The sequence below is a fragment of the Acartia tonsa genome, chromosome 12 (genome assembly GCF_053477335.1).
Source record: "Acartia tonsa isolate MP-2025a chromosome 12, ASM5347733v1, whole genome shotgun sequence".
Taxonomy (NCBI): Eukaryota; Metazoa; Arthropoda; class Copepoda; order Calanoida; family Acartiidae; genus Acartia; species Acartia tonsa.
This window is the reverse complement of record NC_137271.1, coordinates 28,468,673-28,494,630: the sequence shown is the minus strand read 5'-3', so window position 1 is coordinate 28,494,630 and position 25,958 is coordinate 28,468,673. Positions and strand designations below refer to the sequence as shown.

General features: G+C 35.4%; 3 protein-coding genes across 8 annotated transcripts in view; 2 read left to right on the top strand and 1 right to left on the bottom strand.

Annotated features, from left to right (window-relative positions):
• LOC145334098 (uncharacterized) overlaps window positions 1-12,232 on the top strand; it is a 32,355-nt gene extending 20,123 nt beyond the window's left edge. The window contains exons 28-46 of the mRNA XM_080179383.1: window positions 164-233; window positions 410-495; window positions 1,014-1,060; window positions 1,343-1,421; window positions 1,689-1,722; window positions 2,102-2,222; window positions 2,525-2,899; window positions 3,271-3,332; window positions 4,331-4,444; window positions 4,831-4,925; window positions 5,482-5,572; window positions 5,926-6,044; window positions 8,367-8,439; window positions 8,742-8,827; window positions 9,321-9,379; window positions 9,839-9,924; window positions 10,459-10,524; window positions 10,882-10,972; window positions 12,041-12,232. Of these exons, the coding sequence (XP_080035509.1) occupies window positions 164-233; window positions 410-495; window positions 1,014-1,060; window positions 1,343-1,421; window positions 1,689-1,722; window positions 2,102-2,222; window positions 2,525-2,899; window positions 3,271-3,332; window positions 4,331-4,444; window positions 4,831-4,925; window positions 5,482-5,572; window positions 5,926-6,044; window positions 8,367-8,439; window positions 8,742-8,827; window positions 9,321-9,379; window positions 9,839-9,924; window positions 10,459-10,524; window positions 10,882-10,972; window positions 12,041-12,054 (1,768 nt within the window). The 3' untranslated portion in view covers window positions 12,055-12,232. The remainder of the gene's footprint in view (window positions 1-163; window positions 234-409; window positions 496-1,013; window positions 1,061-1,342; window positions 1,422-1,688; window positions 1,723-2,101; window positions 2,223-2,524; window positions 2,900-3,270; window positions 3,333-4,330; window positions 4,445-4,830; window positions 4,926-5,481; window positions 5,573-5,925; window positions 6,045-8,366; window positions 8,440-8,741; window positions 8,828-9,320; window positions 9,380-9,838; window positions 9,925-10,458; window positions 10,525-10,881; window positions 10,973-12,040) is intronic.
• Window positions 12,233-12,845: 613 nt separating this feature from the next.
• Window positions 12,846-25,958, top strand: part of LOC145334100 (uncharacterized) — a 13,912-nt gene continuing 799 nt past the window's right edge. For 2 of the 6 annotated variants that reach the window (XR_013884711.1, XR_013884710.1), the window contains exons 1-7: window positions 12,846-12,990; window positions 13,407-13,464; window positions 13,835-13,972; window positions 14,576-14,623; window positions 14,991-15,050; window positions 23,334-23,401; window positions 23,681-23,777. Coding sequence is in view for 2 of the 6 variants with exons in the window: in XM_080179385.1 (XP_080035511.1) it covers window positions 12,891-12,990; window positions 13,407-13,464; window positions 13,835-13,972; window positions 14,576-14,623; window positions 14,991-15,050; window positions 23,334-23,401; window positions 23,681-23,712 (504 nt within the window). In the remaining 4 variants the exon portion in view is untranslated. Of the gene's footprint in view, window positions 12,991-13,406; window positions 13,465-13,834; window positions 13,973-14,575; window positions 14,624-14,990; window positions 15,051-23,333; window positions 23,402-23,680; window positions 23,883-25,958 lie in introns of those variants that run through there. The other 4 variants (XR_013884709.1, XR_013884708.1, XM_080179386.1 and 1 more) reach the window with 3 other exon arrangements.
• LOC145333585 (uncharacterized) lies at window positions 15,304-17,359 on the bottom strand. Its single transcript, XM_080178749.1, has 2 exons — window positions 17,308-17,359; window positions 15,304-16,939 (listed from the first exon to the last, which is right to left on the bottom strand). The coding sequence occupies exon 2, from the start codon at window positions 16,931-16,933 to the stop codon at window positions 15,590-15,592; it is 1,344 nt and encodes a 447-aa protein (XP_080034875.1). The 5' UTR covers window positions 16,934-16,939; window positions 17,308-17,359; the 3' UTR covers window positions 15,304-15,589.

Genomic DNA, 25,958 nt, shown 5'->3' with positions numbered 1-25,958 from the left:
ACTTATTTTTTATTTTTCACCCCCTCCCCCTGTCCAGGGGATCCCATGTAGAATATACACCCCTGTCTTTTTGTCCAACCTACCATTTATCTATTCACCTATCTATCTATTCCAAATTATATGGATGTACATTGTACACATCCCTATCTATCTATTTTTCTAGTGGAGAAAGACATCGTAACAGTGTCAAGTTGATGGAAAATATGTTGGCTGGAGATCCTGAATTGGATAAGGTAATTGCTCAATGCTTATCCTACTTTATAATAGGATGCCTGTCAGTCTACCTACATGTATGCTAAGGTCTTCTAGACGGCTTAACTGATCGTTCACAATTTTTAGACAAGTTTTATATCATCAAGTACATTATGCCCTAAAATTTTTTTATTCTCAATGTAGTTATATTATTTAGGACTTGAACCCGTACAACCTGCCAGAGCAGTGGCTGCGAGAAAGAAAACATTGTAACCTCTGTGATGTCAAGATTGAATCAATTAGGAATAACAATTTAATTTATGCTTGTTTGAATTGCCCTATCACATTAAAGCATAGATATAGATAGTAGATATTGATTACTACTCAGCAAATTGGACTAATACCAACTCAGTAAAGGAAAGTCCGGGCAAAATGTTGAATCGAACGTGTACCTACATTCTACAAATAGTTACATTTCTTAAGATAAAGCTAGCTTGTTGGAAAATATAATGACCGCAAATTGTGTCGCTCGTATTATTCGAATGGATGATATTTGACGAGGTAAACATTAACAATAATGTTCCTCTAGGAATTCCTTTTTTAGTTGGGTAGATTATTGTGTCTACGGTTAAGCTACGGTTATAAATCTATTTGTTAATGCATTTTAATTTTTTGAAGTTGCTTGTTTTTGGGATTTAGATGACAGTGGAAAAAATCATTATTTTACACCAAGCAGTTTTTTATGTTATGTACCACCTCCTTGTAGTGTAATAGATAATTAAGCAAAACCTTCTAAATACAAAATTGTTTATTAAAATTAGAATAGCAAAAATACATTTCAATGGAAGACTCCACAGGGAAAGTGCAGGTAACAAATATATATCTCAATTTATGTCTTGCTAGCTAATTTTTTTTCCTGTTTATATATCCATCTATCTATCTTAATATCAATCTATTATATCCATCTATTTATCCAACTATCTACCTTTCCCAAACTTTCTATTCAAATAATCCATCTAATTTATTTATCTATCCTTCTGTCCAAACATCTTTACAACTGTTATCTTTATATTTGTCTATCTAAACAAATTTATATCTATCCATCCAAATATCTAGCTATATATTCAACTATCTATCTATCTGTATTTAGGTCTGAACGTGTTAGAACCGCACAAGTTCAGTAGCTTTGTATCTCAGGGCAAAGAACTTTGTACAACATGTAACTTCAGGAAAAATAAAGTTTTTATTACCTAATAAAAAGTGCATAGATAGACAGACGGACGAACATAGCAAGAACAAAGCATTGCTATAAAGATGTTGCTTTACATATGTCTCGGGATGATTTCGGGATTCCCCCCCCCCCCCTTGTTTATTGACAGATTTACAAAATTTGCTTAAAATTATCATAATATAAAGTATATATCATATGGTGCCAACGCTATCACAGACATAATTGTTATTTATTCTGACTTAAATCTTTATTTATTTTAAATCAGAACTGAAACCGAAGAAAAAATGAGAATTCATAAGGTAAGAATTCTTTTTTTCTCTGCAAAATTTTACGATGATTTAATTTCTTTTTTTTTTGGCCACAGATACACACCACGTATGTTATAGATTATATACAAATTTTTATAATGAGTTTTAGACGTCTATCTTTAATAGAAGCCAAGAAAATTTATTTTCATAGTGTTTTTAAGTTTCATTTTTCAGATTTGTTTTTACTTCGAGTGTCAGGGATAATTTCTAGAAGTTCTATTTAATTGTATGAAAGGACAATAATCTTTTTTTATTTCGAAAAAATTTAAGTTTTCATGAAAACTACCAAATCTTACTAGTCTCTTGCTAGGGGCTAAAGGCTACAATCTCATGAAAATCCTCACAAAAAAATTAAATTCCCAACTTTTAGAACGGAGTACGACACATGGAAAACGAGCGGACCAAAGTTGCTGTGGAGAGTAAAGATTTCACCTGGCACCCACATAATCCCACACCTCCCCCACCTCCTAAATATTCCGTGCTTTCAAACAGTAAGTTTTTGCTACCGTGGGAATTGTTTTCTCATTGTGAGAAAAAGTAGTCTATTTATTAACATTAACTAATCTCCCATTGTCGTATCCCTTGTATAAAAAAAATCCTAACTTAGTTAATAAAAATTATAGGGGATGTTTTTCAAGCTTTCCCCCCTAACATTTTTAAGGTTTCAAAGGCATAGACAATTTGAGTGATAAAATTCATTTAAAGTATTGTGTCCCATTTTTATTTGATATGAGAAGTAAGATTAATTTATCTACTATTGTACATTCCCTCTCTAAAATAATATTATTTTTAGATTTACCAGGAGACATGGGAGGATGGGGAGTTGGTGCCCACCACCCAGGCCCTGGACAGTGGGGTGGCAATGTATGGGGCGGAGGCATGTGGGGGGCAGGACACCCTCAACCTCTTGGCCGAGGACAGTTTATGGGGGGACCCCCAATGAGAGGACAATGGCCTGGGGGACCCCCAAGGCCAGGATGGCCAGCTGGGAGGGGTGGTGGTCCCCCCATGATGAGGGGAGGTCCCATGATGATGGGGGGACCTGCCCCCTTAATGGGAGGTCCACCGATGGCCGTTGGTGGTCCCCCAATGGGGATGGCTGGTCCACCAATAGGGGGAATGATGGGTCCCCCGCAAAGAATTCCAGGAGCTGCTTTACAAAATCCAGGTATTCTTATTTGTCAATTTAATTACAAAGTTATTTATTTTCTTTTGATATATTTATTAATTTATTGAGTTGCTCCGCCCCTGACCTCTAGCCTTCTGTGTCTGAAAATGTCACTTTAATCGACCTAGTATTGCAAATGATAAGGTTGGTACCTAATAAAAGGGGTGATGGGTTCCATCTTTTGAAACTAATACAACGGAACTAATGGAACCTTCACTTTTAATTTATATTTAGAAAGAAAAAATATTTGTTTTATAAATATATTTTTTGAAGGGAAAATTTCTCATTGGATGGTTAGGTTCCCTAAAACAGAAAGACAATCATACATCCTGTTACTTATATATAAGGATTAAAACTGTTTTTTTTTATAGGATTTGTAGATGGGCCCCCTGGGGAGGTGCCGGGACCAAGTGCTCTTCTGGGAACAAATGAGGTAAGAGCAGGAATATTACAATGGTTGACATTAAAGAATACCCCAAAACCATTTATCGAGATCCCTAAACTTTGATACTTTGATCACACAACCATCCCTGAGATGCCTCAAGGTTGTAAGGGGGGAGATTTGTAGGAAGTTAGGATTCTACCAATCAAGCAGCTTTAACCATGCTTTCCCTCGTTCATGCTCCTCGTGTGAGAGTGCCATTAATTAGAATGGCTTAATATGGAACACCTGCCAAAACTCCAGGCCAGAGTAATGTAAAAATAAGTGTTAAGAGTGCTTTGTCACAGTAGGTAATGCGTATGGTTTCAAAAAAAATCCTATTTACAGGATAGATAATGAATGACCAGTATTTTTCAGGGAGGGAGGGGAAATTGGGCCATTTATTACACTAGTTCCCAAGGTTTTATAATAACGTTTTCTTAACAACTTTGATGACCTTTATTGAAATTTGATTTGTAAGTTTATTACCTAAGTTGAGTGTCACTGTCAAAACATTTTAATCGCTAATTTATACATAAGGGGTAATTTTGTTTATCCTCATTAAGGATTGACATAAATTTATTGGCCATTGTCTTATCCCTTTATATCTATGAATATGTTTTATCTATCAATAGGTAGGTAATAATTCATGTTATCTAGCTTATAATCAGGGGTGAATATTCTGCACAAGATTTTTTTTTTTCCCGGCTACAAATTTCTTTATTTCCCTCCCCCCCCCCCCTAGTTTTTTCTCACCAAGTAGGGGGGGAAATGGATAAATATATAAATACCTCTATATTTTATTTATTTTAACCCTCCTACCAAACATTCTTTTATTTTTTTTTTACCAAGGAGGGGGAAATGGAAAAAATGTTTTCAGTTTTCTTAATTTTTAAATTTTTTTTCCCTCCAACCACTAATTTTTTATTTCCCCCCTCCCCCCCCCCCCTGAGCCGGGGATCCCATGTAGAATATACACCCCTGCTTATAATACATCTGTAACTATCTAGATACCGGATGATGTTACCTATAAAGAATTCTATTGCACTGTATGTAAGAAACAGATGGACAATGAAGAGGAGTTCAATATTCATAATAACTCTGAAGAACATGCTTTAGCAGAGGTAACTATTCTTTAATAAATAAGCTGACTTAGTAAAAGATAAATAGACAGAAAATAAGATAGACAGACATACAGGAGGATGGATAGATTGACAGACAGATAAAAAAATATAATTTCAGATTAGACAGATATAAATTAAGACAAACAGACACACTGATAGACAAACAGGCACACATATAGATAGACAGATAGACACACTGCATATCGATTGGCAGACAGACACACATTTAGATTGACAGATGGACTTACAGAAATGTATCGAGATGCTGCCATTTTTACAAATGTAATATTTTTATGTCAATAATTTATGCCAAATATAAATTTGCTTTGACCAATTCTATAACAAACTAAATTAAATCTATTAAAATGATGATTATATGTATTTAGGCTAATCAAGAGATCTATACATGTCGTTTGTGCAAGACTAATTTAACTTCAACCCTGGATTTTAATATGCACTGCGAGACACCAAAACATTTACAGTAAGTTACATGATGTCCCTACAATTCTTTTTAGTTCTTATGTAAACAAAAATATAATTAACTATAACTTTAATGGCACTCAAAATATTTTCTTTTAAATTATCAACATAGAGAAATAATTTGTCTATAGACCAACTGTTTAATTTTTATGTTTCTATGACACTTGCGCCGCCTAATTGCGGTCAATTATAATATTGGGTATTTGTGGGCGATTTATAAAGATGTACAAAATGAACTTCTTACTGCTGTCATTTCAATGAAATACGCGACGTTAAAAGAAAGGCTAAGAAGGGACATTGGGCTGTTTATTACACTAGTCCCCAAAGTTTTATAATAACGTTTTCTTATTTGTTGGATCATTAAATTTGGGGACTTTAATGGAATTTTGATTGGTTGGTTCATTAAGTTGTATGTCGAAACGTTTCAACCACTAATCTATAGAATAAATTTTGTTAATCATCATTAGGATTGTATATCAATTTATCGGTAATTGTCTTATCCCTTTAGATCCCTGGTTAGTAGGTAACAAATATCTAAACAAATAAAAAAAACTTAGGAACATGGCGGCCAAACAAGAACGAGATCATCTGCGTGCTATGGGCCAGTTTGTTCCGGACAGCGAGGATGAGGAAGAAGATGATGAAAATGTAATTTTCTACGCTTACTAATTTTTTTCCCACACTTAACTAAAATTTTCACACGTTTGCTAATTTTTCACACGCCTGCTAGTTTTTTCCCACATTGATATTCTGTCACACTTCCTGAAATTTTCCCACGCTTGCTAAAACATTCCCACGTTTGCTAAATTTTCCAATGATTGCTAAAATTTTCCTTTATTTACTAATGTTTTTCCCACGCTTGCAAATATTTTCCCATGCTTGCTTAATAGTCATCTAAAATTTTCCTAAAATGGCAAATATATTAATGAAAATTAAGAGTTTGTTGTCTCTAAAGATTTCAATTAAGATTTTACAAAAGGTTGATTATTTATTAATTTTAGTTGCTGCCAGAACCTCTGCCGGACGAGGGAGAACCCCAGAAGACCAGGATGAGTCCCTGGCACTGCGGATTCTGTAACCTCTGGTTTCCAACCATTACCATTCTTAGATTCTATCACAGGTCTGCCCACATAGTTATTTAAAGTCGTCTTCATATTTTGGAAAGTCGTCTTTATATTACAAAATCTTGTCTTTTTTATATTAAAAATGATAATTCCTAATCTTAAGCTACCTACCTTATAACAAGATATGTCCGTATGTCTGGGAAAATTGACTATAACTTATTTATGTTTTCGGGGCTTTATCAGTCGGGGGGAAGAATAAATTGATTAGAAACAGATTTTTGTTATTTAACTCAAAACTTCCAGCTTGTTGTTGCTGCGCTACTTAAGTTATGCACAAAATTGTCCCTATAGTATGTAGTCTTATTTTTGGTCTCTTATTTAATAGTATACTTTAATTCGTCCGTTGTTCGAAATAAATCCTTAAAAAGCTTCGCTACTATTGTACGTAATCGTCTTCTGTTGTGTAAAATATTGCTGGTGAATATTTTTTTACATTTGTTTCTTGACTTTATATTTATTTCTTTGTTTTCCCTGTGTTTATTGTTTTTTTTAAGCTAAGCTACTCTATCATTAAAAAACATTTTTGGGTTAGCATTATTTTCTCGGCTGCTATTTACAAGTTTACAACATAAGTCTACATACCGATGTGCATCTAGTATAGGACTTACTTGGTTCGTTGGTTTGTCGGTTAAAAGACATAGTTATTCGAAATTTAAACTTATTAATGATTTTTTTCAATGTTTTAAAAATGGGTACCTTGAAAAAAATACTAATTTATTTTTATGTATAAACTTTTTTTGCGGGAAGGCAAGGGGTGAACACCCCTTCTAAACCTCATACTACACCCCCTCATGGGTGTTTTGAAAATTACCTATAATAATATGAGAGAAAACTAAATCTTTTTGAATAAAATTGTATTTTTTTTACTTTTTACTTGTATGGAGAGAAAGAAAGGTTTGTCCATAATAAGTGCAGCAAAAACAAACCTACAACATTTCTTAGGTACTAGGTAGTAAAGGGTTAGATACAAAATAGGGATAAAATCATTATAATGAAAAGGAAAGCTAACCTAACAAAAAAAATATATATATATTGTCCAGACAAAGGGCCAGACATACTATACCTTAATCATAGAGTAGTTGCGCTTCCTATAATAATACCCAAACATAAGATTATACTTTTACCCATGATTTTTAAAAATTGACTTAAAAAAGAATATTTATCTGAGATAAAGTAAATTGTAAATTGGATATTTTTTGTTTTAAAAATTCCAATTTTATGATTTTGCCCTCATCTTTTAGTTGTGATTTTGCATACAAAAGAAAAACCTGCAAGTTAGAGGAAAATTTTAAAACCTTTTATTTTTTCAAAAATCACAACACAACAACTTTATAAAAGATTCTAAATATAAAAATATAATCTTGTGTATAGCCCCCCCCCCCCCTCTCCCTGAACCAAGGCATCGCATCCATCAGATGATACGTGACGTAAGTACAGAGTCTGTCTGACAATATTCGGAAGTTGTGAGAATCGTCTTGTCTAGGAAATGAAAAATTCAACCCCTTGCACCAAAATTAAAAAAGAAATGATATCATGAGAGGACAATGGATGGTAAATTAATCTTTCCCTGTAAGGCAATCGTTAAGTACAAAATATTGTGGGGAACAGGGTTGTAGATTCATTTATCCGCCATTGTCCTATTATTTACCTCATAACTAAAGCAATAGGATGTCTATCTCTGTCTGTTAAGAGTAAATAACTCAAGCAATACAAAGAGTATTATATATTATCCTTTTTTCTTTTTTTTAGGTTAGGCTAAGTAAGGTTTGGAAAATGTCTGAAAGAGGTTTAAGCTAGCTATTGGGGTTAGCAACAAGATTATAAAGTTTTATACAATTTGGTAACAAACGGACGGACGCACAGGCGGTACATTCGAGTTATTGAGTAGCTTCGCTACTAAAATTATTTTTCTAGCAAGGGTTGCGACATTGTAACTGACTTGTTCTTGGTGTTAAGGGTATAACAAGACATTGCGTTAAAATAATGATTATATTATTCATATCAAATATTCTAAAGTAGTTGGGTGTTTGTTTGCCTTTCTGTTTGTCCTAAAGGATCTTCCTTAATACCTCTGCAAATAAGCCTTTTATTGGTCTTTAACAGTTTTTAAGCTATTTAGTGGGATTATGATAGAAAAAAATTCTGGAAAGTTTTTTTTTACCCGGCCCTCCTCAAATATTTTTTTAATTCCATAAATTAAATTAGTCCCACGGAGGTTGAAAACTTAAACTTTCCCCTTTCCTAAAATCATCCGTGGTGGGCCACTTGGAGCGCAGCAACTATATAAATTTAAAAAGCATTGTTTTTGTGTTCCGCAGTGTGAGTGAGAAGCACCTGAGCGCGGTTAGGAATGCGGAGACTGTCGGCACCCCTACTTGTATCATTTGTAAGGTGAGACCATGCCCAGCAGAAAAATAGACAGACGGATAGTTAAGAATGGTTACTGATTGTTAGATTACAGACAAATAAATGAATAGACAGACAGTTAGATTAACATGGATAGATGGAAAGAGAGACTTGCGTTCAGAAAGACATAAAAATAGACATTATATTTATAGATATTATTATAGACAGCAAGAAACATGGTAGTTAGCTAGAAGGGTAGGTAATATATGTCAATAAATCTATCTATAATATATTATCTATCCATCCGTCTACTATCTATCCTATCTATGTACATATCTGTCCTCTAGGCGTCTGGGGACACGGCTGGTAATATGGTAGAGAAATGTCTCTCCAGACAGAAAATGAAAATCCTGGGCCCCCACAGACAATTCAGGTATTTATAGTAAAATTCTTGACCCCCACAGACAAATCAGGGTTGTTTTAGTAAAATCCTGGGCCCACACTGAATTCAGGTATTTTTAGCAAAATCCCATGCAGACAATTCAGGTATTTATTTTATTTTTTCATAAAATTCTGTGCCCAAAGTCACGAAGACAATTTAGCATTTTAAATGAAATATAGGTAGTTCGCTTTAATGACCTGAAGGATTTAGTATCCAAAAAGTTTTGACTGTACAAAAGTTAATGTGGCGCCCTAAGTTTTATAAACACTTTCTTCTAGTAGCTGATTAAAATCTATTTGTACTTTAACTAAATTTTGATTATTTGTCAAAACGAGCAGTGTCCAAACTTTTCAACCAATAAACTTAAACTATATGAAGTGAAATTTTATTAATCATCAATGGGGTTTTACAACATTTTATTATCCATGAGAGTTTTTTTGTCTTCAGAAGCAACATTTGGATGTAATCGTTCTATTTATTTAAGCTGTGACATGTGTGACGTACATCTGTCTGAACAAGAGTGGCTGGACAATCATTTTACAGGTACCGTGGGAATTATATTATTAGCGTGAGAAATCTTTTCTTAAAATGGGAAATACTTTCTCTGCTTGGAAACTTTTTACCTTACATGAGAAATATTTCAGTAGAAGTTGATAAAATATTTTATTGTCTACCTCTCTTTTACCTACATTAACATCAATCTATTTATTCAACTTCTTACCTATCATAATCTATTAATAATTTGCCTAGTTGTCCTTCTGTCTATGTCTATCATAATAATAAAATGTCTATTTAACTTGGTGTAATAACTCTCTTTCCATCTATTTTTCTGTATCTATCAATCTAATACTACATAGTAGAGAAATATATGTGGGTTTTGACTTATTATTCAATAGGTAAAGTTTTTGATCCATCTATTAATTTATCTAACTACCTGTCTATCTACTATAAATCTATAGTTTTTTCTGTCATCTACATACATATATGTTTATCTTTATAAAGGAGAAAAGCATATGTGGGTTGTAGACCGAGTCGAGAAGTTACTGCCAGTACAATTTATACCTCTGGATATGGTTGTTGTACAAAAGGTACTTTTTACAATTACTTTATGGAAATACACTCGAAATAAGTTTTAGAGTATAAAAATAAAGACAATCTAGAGACACAATCTCTAAATCGTCCAATAGGATAACAGTGGAAGAACAACCGGCCATAGCATTGCTATAAATAGTTAATTCTTAAGATAAAGCTTTTCTTGGGAAAATTATATCGTGTAAAAAATTTCATTCCTAGTATAGTTTGAAGCATCACAAAACATGTAGGGGATAAGTTAGCTATAAATAGTTGAATTCCTTAGAATAAAGTTAGATTTTTAGAAATTCTATCGGCGAAAAATTTCGCTGATTGTATACTTCAATGGTATATTACAAAAAATAAACAAAGGTATTTATCTGCTAAATTTCTTTTTTAAGTTTAGCGAATTTTAGGGTCAGATTTAAAAAAGTACTTGTACTAAAAAAAGATATAAAACTAATACTGTAAGTTCAGTTTTTGTACTTATTTGTAAGTTAAACTTTCACATGCCAATTTTAAATTTTTAAAAGTTCTTATGTTTGTTTCAGAGCCAGGTGAATGCGTACACTGGGGTCCCAGAATTCTGGCAAGAGTTTAGATGCGTCATTTGTAAGGTAAGTGGTAGAGGGATATTAAATATTTATGTCATTTTTTATCCGCGTTTCAAAACTTTTAACATATTTCATTTCACTGTCATCTTACTAGGATAGAATATACCTACTGATTTTAAAAACAAAACATTTTTGTTATTTAGTAATTCTGTCCGTAGGTACATCATATTCATAAATAACTTTTACGTTAATGAAGACATGTTATACTCGGTCTATCGATTTCAGACTTTGGATGGTTCATGAAACAATTAGGCATTATTTGAAAGCGTAGCAACTCTGTTATTATAATAGCATAAGTGTAATAGTCATTCTAATTGTTGTTTGTTTATCTAATTGGTGCTTTCACTCAAATCTATTTAGGTTGGGTTCAGTCCTGTAGATAGATACAAGAAACATGTTGGCAGCCTGTTCCATTTGAGAAAGAGTGCAGGAGAAGATGTTAAATGGATAGGTTAGTTATATAGATAGATAGTTTGATGGTTAGATGGATAGATATTTGAAAGACATACAGACGAGAAAGGAATCATAGACATTGAAGCTGACTGTGATAATAGCAGATATACTGTAAGAAACAGTCAGCGAGAAAAACACAAATACAGCGAGTCATCTCATGGATATAAAGTTATAAGACAATGACCAATCAATTTATGCACATCCCCAATGCATGATGATACGTAACATAGAATTACCCCTTCTGTAGATTAAAATTAGTTGTTGAAACGTTTGAACACTCAACGTAATAAATCAACCAATAAAATTTCACTACAGTCCACAATGTTGTTAAGCCAACAAATAAAACTTTGGGGACTAGTGTAATATTTTCGCCTTTCTCTCTGCAGCCATCTAGATAGATATGTAGACTAGATAGGCTAGATAGATTGATAGATAGATAACAGTAAATAATAGATAGATACTTATATAAGTAGAAAGTTTTATAAATACAGAGAAAGATAATAACAGATAAAGAACATTGTTCTACAGACAGACAGAATGTCAGGGATAAATATTTCCTGATAATGTCTCACCTCAATAATCAGATAATTCATCCGACTGTCTTAAAGCCCTTGTAAGGTAGCTTCACAACTATCTACTCCTTATGATCTTAAATAGATACAAAAGTGTAGGAAAAAGATGTGAAACAAAACTGTTTCAATCCTGAGCTTTAAGATTCTGTCATTTTGTGTCATCTGAAAGTACAAGACTTTCAGTAATTGGGAAATATTTTAGGGGGAGTATGCTCAGGAATGAAACAATTTATTTAGGCTTGCTTTGCTTCTCATGGGTGTGCCTCTGGTCATCTAAAATAAGAAGATTTATAATGTACATATAGTACACAGAGAACACAACAATACAGTCAGACAGATAAAAAATAGAAAGACAGGCAGTCATTTACAGAGACAGATCAACAAATACAGACAGATAGACAGACACTGACAGAGAGACAGATAGACTAGATAGATAGTCATATACAAGTATACTGTATACTTATTACTTACCTAATAGTTTTTATATTTTTCAGACGGAATGTCATGACTCGAGTGACAAAAGAAGAAATCAGCACATACTTAATATATTTTCATAATTTTTGTACAAAATTGAGTTTTCACAAATGATTTGTTTATAATGTAATGTTTAAAGCTTTTATGATTTTTTTCTGTCTATATTTTTAACATAGCTATTTTTTGCATAGAAATTAAATTAAAATTTTTTATATAGGTATGTAATGCTTTTTTAAAACTGATCAAATAATTATAATCTTTTGTTGTTTAAATAACTGTTCTAGTTGTTTTAATGAAAATTTGTTGTGTAAAGTTTAGACCTTATTGTTTTGCTTTTGGTATGATCCCTCAAATGGACTCGGAACATGATACCTCTCCCTCCCCCTTGATTAACCCCTGCATATCTGGGTTCTGTTACTCTGTATATCTGGGGGGCTATTTTAAGCATTATTCAACCTAAACAAACCTTCTAAATTTAAAAGATAGGAATGTGTTTGTGTTTCATTTGGAAGTCGAGGAGTAAGGAATTTTTTCATAGCATTTTTCATAGCACTTTTCTAAAACCTTTTATCCTTCAAATAAATCAGCTACCAAAGGCATCATTTAGCTTAAAATAATTGGGATTACTGAATTTAAGGTAATAAGAGAGGAGGAAATTGGCATTTAAATTAATCTACAACCCTATCTTCGCGCCAATATTTTCAATACCAAAAGCATAATTTCTTAAAGTTTAATTCATCCTCCAATTTATTATCCCTGTAAAAGCACCCAAAAATCCACCTATTCTTACTTAAAAGGCACTTTATAGTTTGATGTCAGGCAATTAAATTAAGTTTTTATTGTTTTTCAGAAAAATCGGAAAAAGAAAAAATGGCATTTTCCCGGCTTTTTGGAAAGGGAAAGAAAGACCCCCCAAGCCCGTCGGGGTCCAATAATTCACCCGACCTATCCGAGAGAGATACAGAAGATAGTAAGTTATGATACGCTATCAGTAGCGTAGCTATTCTAATGATCTTAGGTGTTTGTCTGTAAGCCGCATCTTAACTAGCAATATTGTCGGATTTTAGAAATTTCATATGCTTAAAATTTAATTGCCTATTGGTGCATATGTCACATAAAGGATTTCAACATATGTCGAAAATTGGAAACATGGATTATTTTTTTATGTAATAATCTGTAGCTTGTGGCACTCATCAAAATATTATAACTTATATTTTATACTGAATGATGATTTATAATAGCACTTGCCACTGTCTATCGTTTAATTATTTATGTTTTTTTTTTCAATAATAGTTTATAATAGGACTGTCCAATATTTTAGAATTTTATTTATATTTCCCATTAGATTATAGTTATAATAGTACCGTCCATAATTTTATTATTTAGACTTTACACTGGTAGAGAATAAACCGACATCAATAGCCCTGGCCAATACTCTTGAAAAGTAATTCATTTTTCTCTGCCAAGCTAATCTATGAGCTAGGTCTGTTGGTTAGTTTGTATTGTTATACACACTAAACGCTTCTCTTAGTCTGACTGTTAAGTAATTAGCGTATTATAGTTAGCAATTCTTATTTTTATTTAATTTAATAAAAAAAAACTTTAGATATGAAGTTTGGTTAGTAGGTCTATACAATACATGATGACACAGATAGGCAAGGCATAGCAGTGCCTTGCAGACTGCACATCGATTTACAAGGAGGACAAATGACCTTCAGGGGTTGAAAAAAAGGGAAAAGTTAGTTCTTTCTAAAATGTTGTTTATGGAAGTGTTGACACGCATTAAAAAGTCTTAAAATCATATTTATTTTTAGTATAAGCAGACTTCCCTACCCTCTACCAAATCAAAACCATCACTACCCCGCCCTACCCCCAGGTGGTGGGGGTGGGGGCTACCCACCTCTACCTACGGGGGGAGGAGGAGGGGCAACTACAAATAGTCAACAGTCAAGGAATAAACTGATTTGGTTTTAAATATTTCAGTTTACCATTCAAGAATAGATAGATAGACAATGACATAACATAGATACAATCATGATCATGCATTACTTTTCAGCTCCTCAGTTGCGCTAGGTGGCCCCTCTCCTCCTTTTGAGGAGGGTGGCCCCTCCTTTTTATAGGATAGCCCTTCATAAGGAGGACAAAAGTTGGGTTTCACTTGGGTTGCCCTTTAAAGTAGGACAATAGTAAGGTAGGTAGTTGGGTTTCACTTGAGTTGCGAAAACCCAACAAATGCATGTATGGTCTGTCATGATACATACTTGATAATTTGAAAATAGTTAGATAAAAGATGGATAGAAATATTGCTAGAAAGATATTTTGATATACATACAGATACACAGATATAAGTACAGACAAATATGTATAGGTATGGATAAACAATAACTGAAGTTAGTCGGATAGATAGATAAAGAAAGATAAAAATTTTCCTAGATGATATAAGGACAGACAGTGACACACTTGGAAATAACTTGTTATTGCTTCGCTGTTTTTATACATAATTGTCCTGTTCTTGTTTGTTTTTTTAACCTAATCTGTTAAATGTTAATCTTCAGTAGTTCAAATCATCCGCTAGATGGAGTTCAGTTTCAACTTTCGCCAAGGCAAAACTCAGATTTATTAATCTGGACGTACTTACCTTATTATTTTTCTATCATAGAGTTGCTAAGCTTTTTTTTCTTTTTTTGAGTCCTATAATATAAAGTAACAACTTTTCGACGATGGGGTTTTTTATTCCCAAGGACAATTTTTTTTTAAGAAGACATGATTTTTTATAAAAACCAATCTTATTATTTTTAGGTAGGTAATAAGAAGTTCTTTCTTGTTGAATCTCATTTAGTACCTAATTAACATTATTTTTTATCAGTTGATGAAAGTTAAACCTACCTTAACGCATTGGAAGCCTAATGCGATAACCATCGTAATGTTTTAACTAAAGAGAACGCTTCTTTATCTGAGCTTAATACGAAGGCTGGCCACAGACTCGCAACTTGATCAAATAGTCATCTCTGTTGAAAATGTTATGTCAAGGTATAGTATCCTCCTAGTAATAGGGGAGGGAGAGGACAAATTAAACTGGTATTCAAAGTTTTGTAACCTCTTTTTCTTATTCGTTGTCTTAAAACTTAGGGTTCTTGAATTTTGATTGGTTAGTTCCAGATCTATTACTATCCAATGCCCCCTCCCTTCTGATATTAACACCAAGTACCTTATGGAACAGGTTCTTTATACACTGCCAACGCCAATACTTTATTCTCTCATCTTTAAGCACTCTCAAGTATAATCTGTAATATGACAATAAATTAAAACCCCAAACAAGTTGGTTTCACTTCTGCAATATGTATATGTGTAATAAAAACCATAGACAAATAATAACGCAATAATAATCAATCAAATCATAGATAAATATAATTTTATTAAACATAAAATTACACAGCACATATATAAATTAAACATTGACAATCAGCATTCTTGTGATCACAAAGACCTAAACATAATAAAAACATATCAATATACTAAATACAAGCATTAACTACCACTCCTCCTGTTTCTTTCTTCTCCTCCTCTTTCTACTCCATCTTCTCCAGCCTCTCCTTCTTGCTCAACCTCTCCTTCTTACTCTCAAACTGCTTACCATGCATGACCTCCAACATCTCCATAAAACTCTTCCTCTCAGACCTCCATTCTTCTCTCTGCCTCTTCCACTCTTCAGTATCAAGCCACTGCTGTTCACGCTCACGCCTAATAGCCCGGGAATCATCCCTAGCCCTCGCCTCAAACACCGACACCATACTCTCTTTACGCCGCACATCCTCTCTGGCCAACTCAAGCTCCTTCTTGACATTGTCACGCTCCTTACGGACACGTGCCAAGTCCGCCTCCACCTGCTGCACCTGCGATTTCAGGCTTGAAATCTGCAGCACCATAGACCTGGCAGTCCCAGCCTCCAGCTCAACAGTGGTTATTAAATTACCGCTGGAGTCTCTAGGCGCACGTCCTCTGCCACGGCCTCTACCCTTCGCCGGCCTCGCAGAAACTGCCGCCTCCGCCTTGTCCTTTCCACACGACATGGAACGGCCCCTCTTGGCACCTCTACCCGCCTTCACAACAGGCGCCACAGCCGTCTGGGCAACAGACACACCGCCCCCGTTGACCACCGCACTCTCCTGCACCTCCTGGACATCCTCCACGGCCTTCTCCACCTTCTTTGCCCTCTTGGGAACAGACATGGTGTACCCCAAGGATTCCAAAAGTTCACAGCTGCTACGGCTCTGGCAATAAGCCGCCGTAGCCCATAGTGGCAACGGCATCACGTCCTGAAAAGGAACGGATGGCGTGTGCTCCACGTCGAAGCCGCCAGCATGTAAACGCAGAAGTCTACCTTCATAACGTTTCATGCCCTCAACCGACATCTGCGCCCCTAGGCCCGCGTCCGCGGAAAATTCCGCATAGCAGGGACCATAGACCACCCACTGACGGGATTGGCGCACCATAAAGGTACGGTGCAAATTAAGTACACCGTACCCATGGGAGACCGATTTGGTCCAGATGTGGCTGTTGACGGCCTGGACGTGTTCCCAGTACATAAAGCTGGCGGGTATAAACCTCAGGGTTGGTATTACAACCTGATGTTTAGTCCCCAAGAACAGCTTTATGACCTTGTCGACAAGACCACAGATCTTGTCGACGGGAAGCACTCCAATTAGATATTGGACGCCAGGTATAGACACCCGCTGGGGTGTACTTCTACCAACTATGGACTGAACTAAGTCCAGTAACTGAGACTCGGACCGCTCACAACATGTGATCCATGTGACGTCCACCGGCCAGCCAAACCCCTCTTCGACGTCGCTGATGGTTGTGTGCGTGGTGCCCTCCATCAATTGCACCTCTCTTTGAATCATAGAATCCATGGCAAGCTAAAAATTAGAATAACACTATTTAATGTGTCACAAAAATAAAGATTCTCGTCCGATGGTATAAGTCTTAAAAACTGAGTTATGCTTGTAGAAAAAAATTAAGTTAGATTTAAAAACAAAACTTAAAACACAAGAAATGATAGTAAATTCGCCGTGAAACTATGGTTTTTAATTACTTTAATTACTAAAAGATAAAATAAAAACACATATAAAGTCATTTTTAAAGAAACTATTTCACTTTTACGAAATAAAATAAATTTACCAATTGTGTATTTATAAAAGCAAGTATTTAACATTGCTCGTAAACAAAAAAAAATCATGATATTAGGACTTATATTTAAAAAGTCGATAAAATTGCAGTTTATTACCTTAGAACAGTCAAGAAAAGACTAGTGAATTATTCTAGTGTGTAAACTGGAATGATTTATTATTGAAAAAATACACAAAAAGTAAAATATTCTATTTAATTCACATTTTTAAAAGAATTTTAACTGTTTCCGTAATTTTTAATACACGTAAACTGATTTTTACGCGCTTCATGCCGCGTTCATTTTTATGCGTATTTGAGCATAAAGATACAGACATTCTTGCATCTATTTATTTGATAAGAATGAAAGTTGTCGCCTAATATTTGTTGAGCTTTAAAAATAAAATACGTTTCTAAACGCATATTCGTAAAACGAAAATTGTTAATGTATTAAATAACAAAATATTCATAAAATGGATTTTTATTTACAACAAAAGAAATACTTTTATGTACTTTAGGCTTAAAAAGAAACTTGACATGCATTCAATGACTTTTTAGAGTCCCTTGATTGCATTGAAGATTTCTTTTGGAATCTTCCCACTTTGCATAGATTCTACCAGATTCTGACTGTTAGCTCCAAGCTTTGTCAGCGGATCTGCAATCTGATATTTTCCTTCAAGCCAAATCAATTGCTTCAACTCATTTGCTTTCAACATCTGCTTGATCACACCAATCTCTCTCCTCAACTTTCTCTCTTGCACATCTGTAGTAGAATGCACACTCTCAAAAGTGTCCTTGTTGTCTATGATAGCTCTAACTGGTATGATACCTTCCTTGCCCAACAACTGCTCTAGGGTCCATTTAAAAGCAATTGCAGCATCAAGACCTTTTGTCAGACTGATGGCTTCTGCTGCCAATGTGGATGTGACCACTCTATCAATCTTGTTTGCCCTCCAGTCAATAGGAGCACATCTTCCATCTTCTGGTCTCACTAGGAATAACACATATCCTTGTGTGCTATCAGTGCCTCCATTCAAGTTTCCATATGATGCATCTGTAAACAACCAGATCTCTGATTTGCTTATATCCTCCATGTTTGAGAAACGAAGTACTGCCTCATTCTTTTTCAAATTAACTAATGAGGTCTTTGCATACTTCAGATCAGCAACAGTGCCTCCTTTAAAATGAGTAGAGCATGCAATCATGTTGAAAGAAAGATCTGGACGTGTGGAACGTACAGTCCAGTTTAGTTGACCTGTCATCTTTCTCAGCAAAGACAGTTCATCAAAAGTCATGTCTGCCTTTGTCTGCTTCATTCTCTGTGGATCAAACACTGGAATTGTTATTCCTTCTACATAATCAGACTGGTCTAAGGTTACACCATTCTTGTCTTGATTAAGCTGAAAACCTGTGTACATGAAACTTCCACGCTCAGATTTGCCAACCATAAAGGTGTTCAGAATTTGTGGCAATATAGTGGTGTGAAAATATTCACCTCCAGCGTTCAAAAAATCATCCACGTGAAGACCAACCAAAGCTTCCAGTTCTCCATCTTTCATTAGAAAGAATAGTCCTGAATCATAAGTACACTTCTGGAAACCTAATTTCGTAAGTACATCTTCTACTCTTGTGTACCATTGTCTGCTTGCATCTCTCAAACCATACAGACATTTGTTTAGGAGCCACAAAATGTCAATTACATTTGCTTCTTTTGGAGGTTTAACATACACTTTTCTTTCCAATCGTGTACCTTGAAGGAAAGCACTTTTCACATCAACAGTTTCTATAGTCCAACCTTTAGCTGAAGCAATGGTTAGAAGAATCCTCAAAGAATATTTCTGCATTGTTGGCGACTCCTTGGGATGCTCATCTTCCTCTTGAAATCCCCTAGCTGTCAGCCTGGCTTTGACCTCCTTGCCTTTCATGGTCAATACCCATGTGGTGGTAATCCTATTTTGACCTTCATCCTTGACCTCTTGATAAGTGTCAAAATCTTTTAGCTTTTGCAGTTCTAAGTCTTTAGCTGCTATGCATTCCGGAGAATCTTTCATCTCCTTTGGCATCATTACTGCTAAAACTTCTTCATGCACCCAAGTTGCAAGCACTTGTTCTTCATTTAGACTAACTAAGTTATCATTGGCTTCTGCAGTTATCTCTTTTCCATTATCAAGTCTTATATCATAAGCCTCTTCTTGTTCTTCTGGTGGATTCTGCGTTTCTTTGCGCACTTCTTGTCTTGCAAAATCAGCTGAGAACTGCTTGCCTGAATCCAGTTTTACATTGTACCAATGCTTATATTTACCTACTCTCTTGCCAGCTTGTCCCAGAACAATGCCTCTTTCCCATTTACCATTTTCCTTAAACTCAATCCTTTGATTGGTTTTAAACTTTTCTGGACTTGCTAGGGCTTGACTAGGTTCACTACCACTTGTTGAATTAGTTGGGTCATTTGCAACTGTTGTTGTATTTTCTGCAGCAACTTCGTTACTATTATCCTCTGTAACGTTTTCTGCTTCGTTTTCTGCTTCATTTTCAGCTTCCTCACTAGCTTCCTCCCTTGCTTCTTGAAAGTTCTCATTATCTTCATCAGATGATTCCTCCATTTTGAATTGTTCTCTCTGATCTTTCAATGGTGATTTCTGCTCTGATATCTCACCCCTCTTGATCTTCTCAAGTTGCTCTTCCTCATCCTTAAGCCTTTCAGACAGGGTCTGTCCTGCTGGCCAAAGCCTGTTTGCACTAACTCTGACATAACTTGATGATGTCCTGATTCCAATTACCTTTCCATCCTGGAAGATAACTTTAGCTGGTCCCAGCCACTTGTCATCCTTGTCTCTTCTGTAATATACTAGCTCTCCAGGCTTGTAATCTCTGTTCACTGCTCTCATTTTTAGCCTCAATGCCAGTTTCAACTTTTCACACTTCTCTGCCTTAGCAAAAGCAGCTCTTGTAGCATGTAGTGCTTTTATGTTTTCTATCAAAGCTCTACTTGTTGGCTCAACCTGAGATGCTGGGATGGGATCTGTCATAATACTAGGCAGTCTTGGTGCTCTTCCAAATGTTAGTTCAAAAGCTGTATAGCCATAAACATTTGTCAACGAGTTCTTTACTGCACATGCCCAAGCAATCACTTGCTCCAATGGCATTTCTGGATGATCTCTTTCTAGACATTCACCCACATTGTCAACAGTTGAGTGTGCCTTTTCCTGATGCCCGTTTTGCCAGGGGCTGCAAGCGGCTGTGGTTGCATGATATATGTTCATCATTGCACATGCTTCCTGTACCGCTTCATTTACAAATTCGCCTCCATTATCCGTTAGAATTATATCAGGTGCAGTAAAATACCTGATCCAATCCGTAAACAATTTGTCAACAATTGTTTCAGGTTTCTTGTTTCTAATTACTGAGCCCACTGTATACCTTGTAAACATGTCCACAAAGTATAGCACATAATGCTTGTCATCCCATTTCTTCAAATCCATTGTGAGAATGTGATTGAAATCCTTTGCCATAGGAAGGCTAACTGCTGGCCTGTCTGGATTGCGTTTTCTCAATATACAACCCTCACATCCATCTATTATTTTGTCAATCATTGCACTGAATTTTGGATCCCATTGCTCTGCTGACTTCAACAGATTCACAAATACTCTCTTCGGCCTGTGGCCAAACTGCTTATGAAGTTTCTGCAAAAGTTTCAGCTGGCTTTCTGTATTCTCTTTCAACATATTAACCGCGTATATCTCCTGCATTAGCATTGTATCATGATGTTCATTGTCTCCAAACAAATTGAGAATGAAATGCCCTGCTGATGTTGTATCTACTCTTATGGGCTTGCCGTTGACTGTGGCTGTATCATCTGCCATGTTCAGTGAGATACCCAACTGTTTCATGTGAGTCTTGGACATGAGCAATGGTATATCGGAGTCAATTATATCAACTGAGATGAGATGACGTTCTCCTGCCACTATGATAGGGATTGTGTAAGCTTGCATTGTTGGAAGTATTCCTTGGTTTCCAAATTGAAAAGTTTTCTTACTTTTATAAGGACCTTGGATTTGATTCTTGAGCTCACTGGGAACTGACGACAGAAATATGTCCATCCACTTCTTTCCAGCCACGGATGCCGTGCAACAGGAGTCTAATGCAGCACAATTAATGGATTCTGCTGTAAACCTGCTTAGCTCTTCTTTGTTCGTTGTGAACAGCACTTTTTCAATCTGATCTGGTTGGCTGTCATCATTATCATCCTCTGGTTCTTGCACAACTTTCTCAAATTGCGATAAAAGTGCGTCTTCTTCGTCTGAATTTTGTGTTTGTATTAAAAACACCCTTCCCTTTTTACGGTTCGTGTTATTTGCGCTATTTTGTCCGCTGTTTCCGCTATTTTGTCCATTTAACGATTTCTTATAATCTGGACAATCCCTCTGAAAGTGCCTGAATGAACCACAATATTTACATTTAAGTGGTTTACCAGTAGCGGGATTTAGCTGATTAACGTTGGCATCCCTGTTATTGGGAACATTGCGCGCGCCATTTTGAGCTGTATTGGACGACGACTTTCGCGTATTATTATTATAATTGTTATTATTATAATTGCTTGTGTAATTCTTTTTATATGAATTATTCTTTTGCCAAGCGGCGAAAGCTTCCTGGTGGTCCGCAATAAACGCATCGGCGTTTGACTGCACTGGCTCACCCGTACAAATATTGCCAAGGCTATCTGACAACATTTCTTTTATCTTTTTCTTAACTGCGTTGTACATTGTCCCTTTTCCAGCTTCTTTTTCGATATCCATCACGGCTTTAACTAACGTAGCCTGTGTATGATCGAGCTTAGCTGCTACCGCTACGATAAATGCGCTACACGTATCCGTAAAAGTTATTCCAGATTGCTTACATTTATTGTAGTATCTCTCATGTTCTTTCAAATAATCCAAAATTGTCTGTCCTGGACGTCTTCTGTAGTTAAAAATCTTTTCAAACGCTTCAAGTTCGTCTATCCTTGCCTCTTTACCTATGTGCCCATCGAGAAAGGCAATGACCTTGTCTACACCCTGCGGATCTCCTATTAGAGACTCAACAGGGTGGACGTTAAAAAGGTCAGTCTGAATCAAATTACCGAAAGTAATTGATTCATCAGGGACTGCGTATGCCAACATCGCCCCTTGCTTCTCGGGCTTATAGTCCGTTATCCCCTTCCATAGTATCACATTATTCTTGTACGCCTGGTAGGTTTGAAAATTATTCAGATTCGGCGCCTCCGCCCCTACCTTACAGTTTTCCGCCATTTTTGCTTCCCTGCTTGGGGTTTTTGCACACCTTTTTACAGGCTAGTTAACACAATCCTTATTAGCACACTACTTTTTATTGTAGTTGTTATTGTTGCGCTACTTACACCTAGCTATACACCTTTATTTAGTAAGGATAGATAGGCTATTATTATTGTTGCGCTATTTATAGCATCAATCTGATAAAAGAAACAAACACTAGTTTACTAGCTGCGCTACCTATTCTTTATTATAGGCTTGTTAACAATATTAAAAACACACTCTTTGCGAGCTCTAATAAGGATTTATTATACTTAATAACACTATTATCTTTATTCAATAGTTTAGCTCACTGGACAAAAGACATAAAGTATGGTTCATAAAATACTTGGAGTAGTTCAAATAGTGCCGTAGATCTTTTTCTTATAATTCTCCCTTTATAGAAAATTATAAAAATAAAACGCTCTGCTACTACTGATATTAACACCAAGTACCTTATGGAACAGGTTCTTTATACACTGCCAACGCCAATACTTTATTCTCTCATCTTTAAGCACTCTCAAGTATAATCTGTAATATGACAATAAATTAAAACCCCAAACAAGTTGGTTTCACTTCTGCAATATGTATATGTGTAATAAAAACCATAGACAAATAATAACGCAATAATAATCAATCAAATCATAGATAAATATAATTTTATTAAACATAAAATTACACAGCACATATATAAATTAAACATTGACAATCAGCATTCTTGTGATCACAAAGACCTAAACATAATAAAAACATATCAATATACTAAATACAAGCACCTTCCTCCCTACATCTTTGCCGTACAGGGATTAGTACAATCATAGTACAATTGATTAATATTTAGAGTGAAGAATGTTGACTGGGCCTCTATGGATTATAACTTTAATCTGGAAAGAAGTATTCTAACTTCAGGCAATTTCCCAAGTAAGGAGTAAGATATAATCCGCCTTGTTCAGTTTTGAAGTAATTAAAAATTCTTATCAGTTTGCATTATAGATAAGACAACTGTATATTAATAGATGTACATTGTACAATATCTATTAGGTTAAACATTATCCCCTCTATAGATTAAATCTCTTTTAGGTAATACTTACGTTAATATAATAACATAACAAAATTTTGACAGTTGGGAAATATTTCAACTGTTTATTAAAATCTTTACTCCTTAATTGAGAAACTCACCTACTTCAGAACTGGACCTAGATGGAGTCAAGATTAATTAACATTCCAAACAACAGATGGCGCTGGATGGCAGATTAATATTGATAAACGATAAGCATGTCCTTAAGTAGCACAGCAAAAAAACTTACAACCATTTGGATTATTAAAGTTATTTATAGTAGGTAAGGAAGAAATTAATTCTTATGTCTTTAAGATTTTTTTATGACCATGGGATAAATAAAATTACATTTTTTGTGAAGCGCAGCGCTTTATATGATTACTAGCGGCTTCGCCCCTAGCCTCTAGGGGCTTTGCCCCTAGAAAAAAAATAATTTTCTGCACCAGCAGCACCAGCTGCACCACCTGCACCAGCAGCACCAGCTGCACCAGCAGCACCAGCTGCACCAGCAGCACCAGGAGTATTTTTTTGGGGGGGGTAAATTTTCATTTTTGGGGGGGTTGGGGGTGTCCCACCCCCCAAGAAAATAGCTTAAAACCACCACAGGACCAGTAGGTATATTCCCTGAAGAGTAGAGCCCATTCGGTTCAGCGGTTACCGAGATCTTAAGCTTCAGACGGACAGACGGACAGACGGACAGACAGACGGACAGACATCGTTCTACTTTGTATTATAGATTAAGTTCTAAATTCTTATTGTATGTCAAAAATCAAGTTAAAGGTATTAAACCATTTCAAAATCCAACCTTTACGTAACCAAAGGTTTTTATTTTATTTGTCTCTTATTCTCTTGATTTATGAAATAACTAGGTAAAATTAATTGATAATTTTCTTTAATACCTCTTAATAATCACAAATCAAAACTAATCTTATATAAAAATTCATCTGTTTAAAGGTGTGGTCTAAAAAAACCTAGTAATGTTTTTATTTCTTTTGTGACTTTGCCTAAAGTCGTTTATATTGGCATTAATTTGTAGATGAATTGTCCTATTTGTTTAAATTATCTACAGGGGTGTATATTCTACATGGGATCCCCTGCTCAGGGGGGGGGGGGGGGAATAAAAAATAAGTGGTTGGAGGGAAAAAAATGTAAAAATTAAGAAAACTGAAAACATTTTTTCCATTTCCCCCCCCCCCCCCCCCTCCTTGGTGAAAAAACTTTTAAAAATGTGTGGTAGGAGGGATAAAATAAATAAAATTTAGAGTTCTTTAAATATTTTTGTCGTATTCATTTGAATCCGGTGGATAGGAACCGGTTCTCATGAATACGAAAAAACTATGTCTAGCATCGTATTATATCCAGTTTTCTACGAATATAGAAATGTACAATCATAAGATTAAAACTAGTTTTTTTAGCCGGTGCCTTCGGCACCACGGGGCTAAAAAAACTAGTTTTAATCTTATAATTGTACATTCTATATCCGCGGAAAGCCGTTTATAATACGATACGAGAAATAACTATTCCATTTTCCCCCTACTTGGTGAGAAAAAACTAGGGGGGGAAGAAAAATAAAAAAATTTGTAGCAGGGAAAAAAAATAAATCTTGTGCAGAATATACACCCCTGATTATCTATCATCACAAAGATATAATATAAAGATTTATGTAAATATTTTATTTTTTAATATCATTGCTTGGTGTTGAAAGGGGGGGGGGGCGGTAATATATGATCATCTTATAATCTAAGTTAAAGGCCTGAAACACTTGGCAAATTTTTGCTGAAACAGATTTTTTTTCATATTTGTTTAGGTTCCTTTATTATAAAAGGGGGGGGGCGAAAGTGACACTTTTTGAAACCAAAACTAAAAGTCAAAGGAACTCAACTAAAAAAAGTGTTGCAGGTCTGACATTGTGCATGGCAGTTGCTTTATAGGGGTACAATATGGAACTGTGAAAAAACGGCGGCGCAACCGCCGAAAACCGCCGAGAAAAGGCAACAAAAATTACGGCGGGAAACGGCGGTTTTCGGCGGTTGCGCCGCCGTTTCTTCACAGTTCCATATTGTACCCCTATAAAGCAACTGCCATGCAAAATCTCAGACCTGTAACCCTTTTTTTAGTTCAGTTCCTTTGTTGACTCTTAGTTTTGGTTTCAAAAAGTGTCACTTTCGCCCCCCCCCCTTTGATTTGCGTATCACCCGCCACCCCCCCCCCCCCCCCCCACTACCCCAAATCCTATTTTATAACGATAGCTTCTCTATATCTGGGGGAAGTCTGTTTGTATGAAAAACTCTTTTTAATGATAACCGTTCTTGTTAAATACTTTGATCTTTGATCGTAACATTAAATAAAAAGATAATGAAATACAAAAATATGGTTTTTTTAACACTAAACTTAAAGTATAATTAGAAT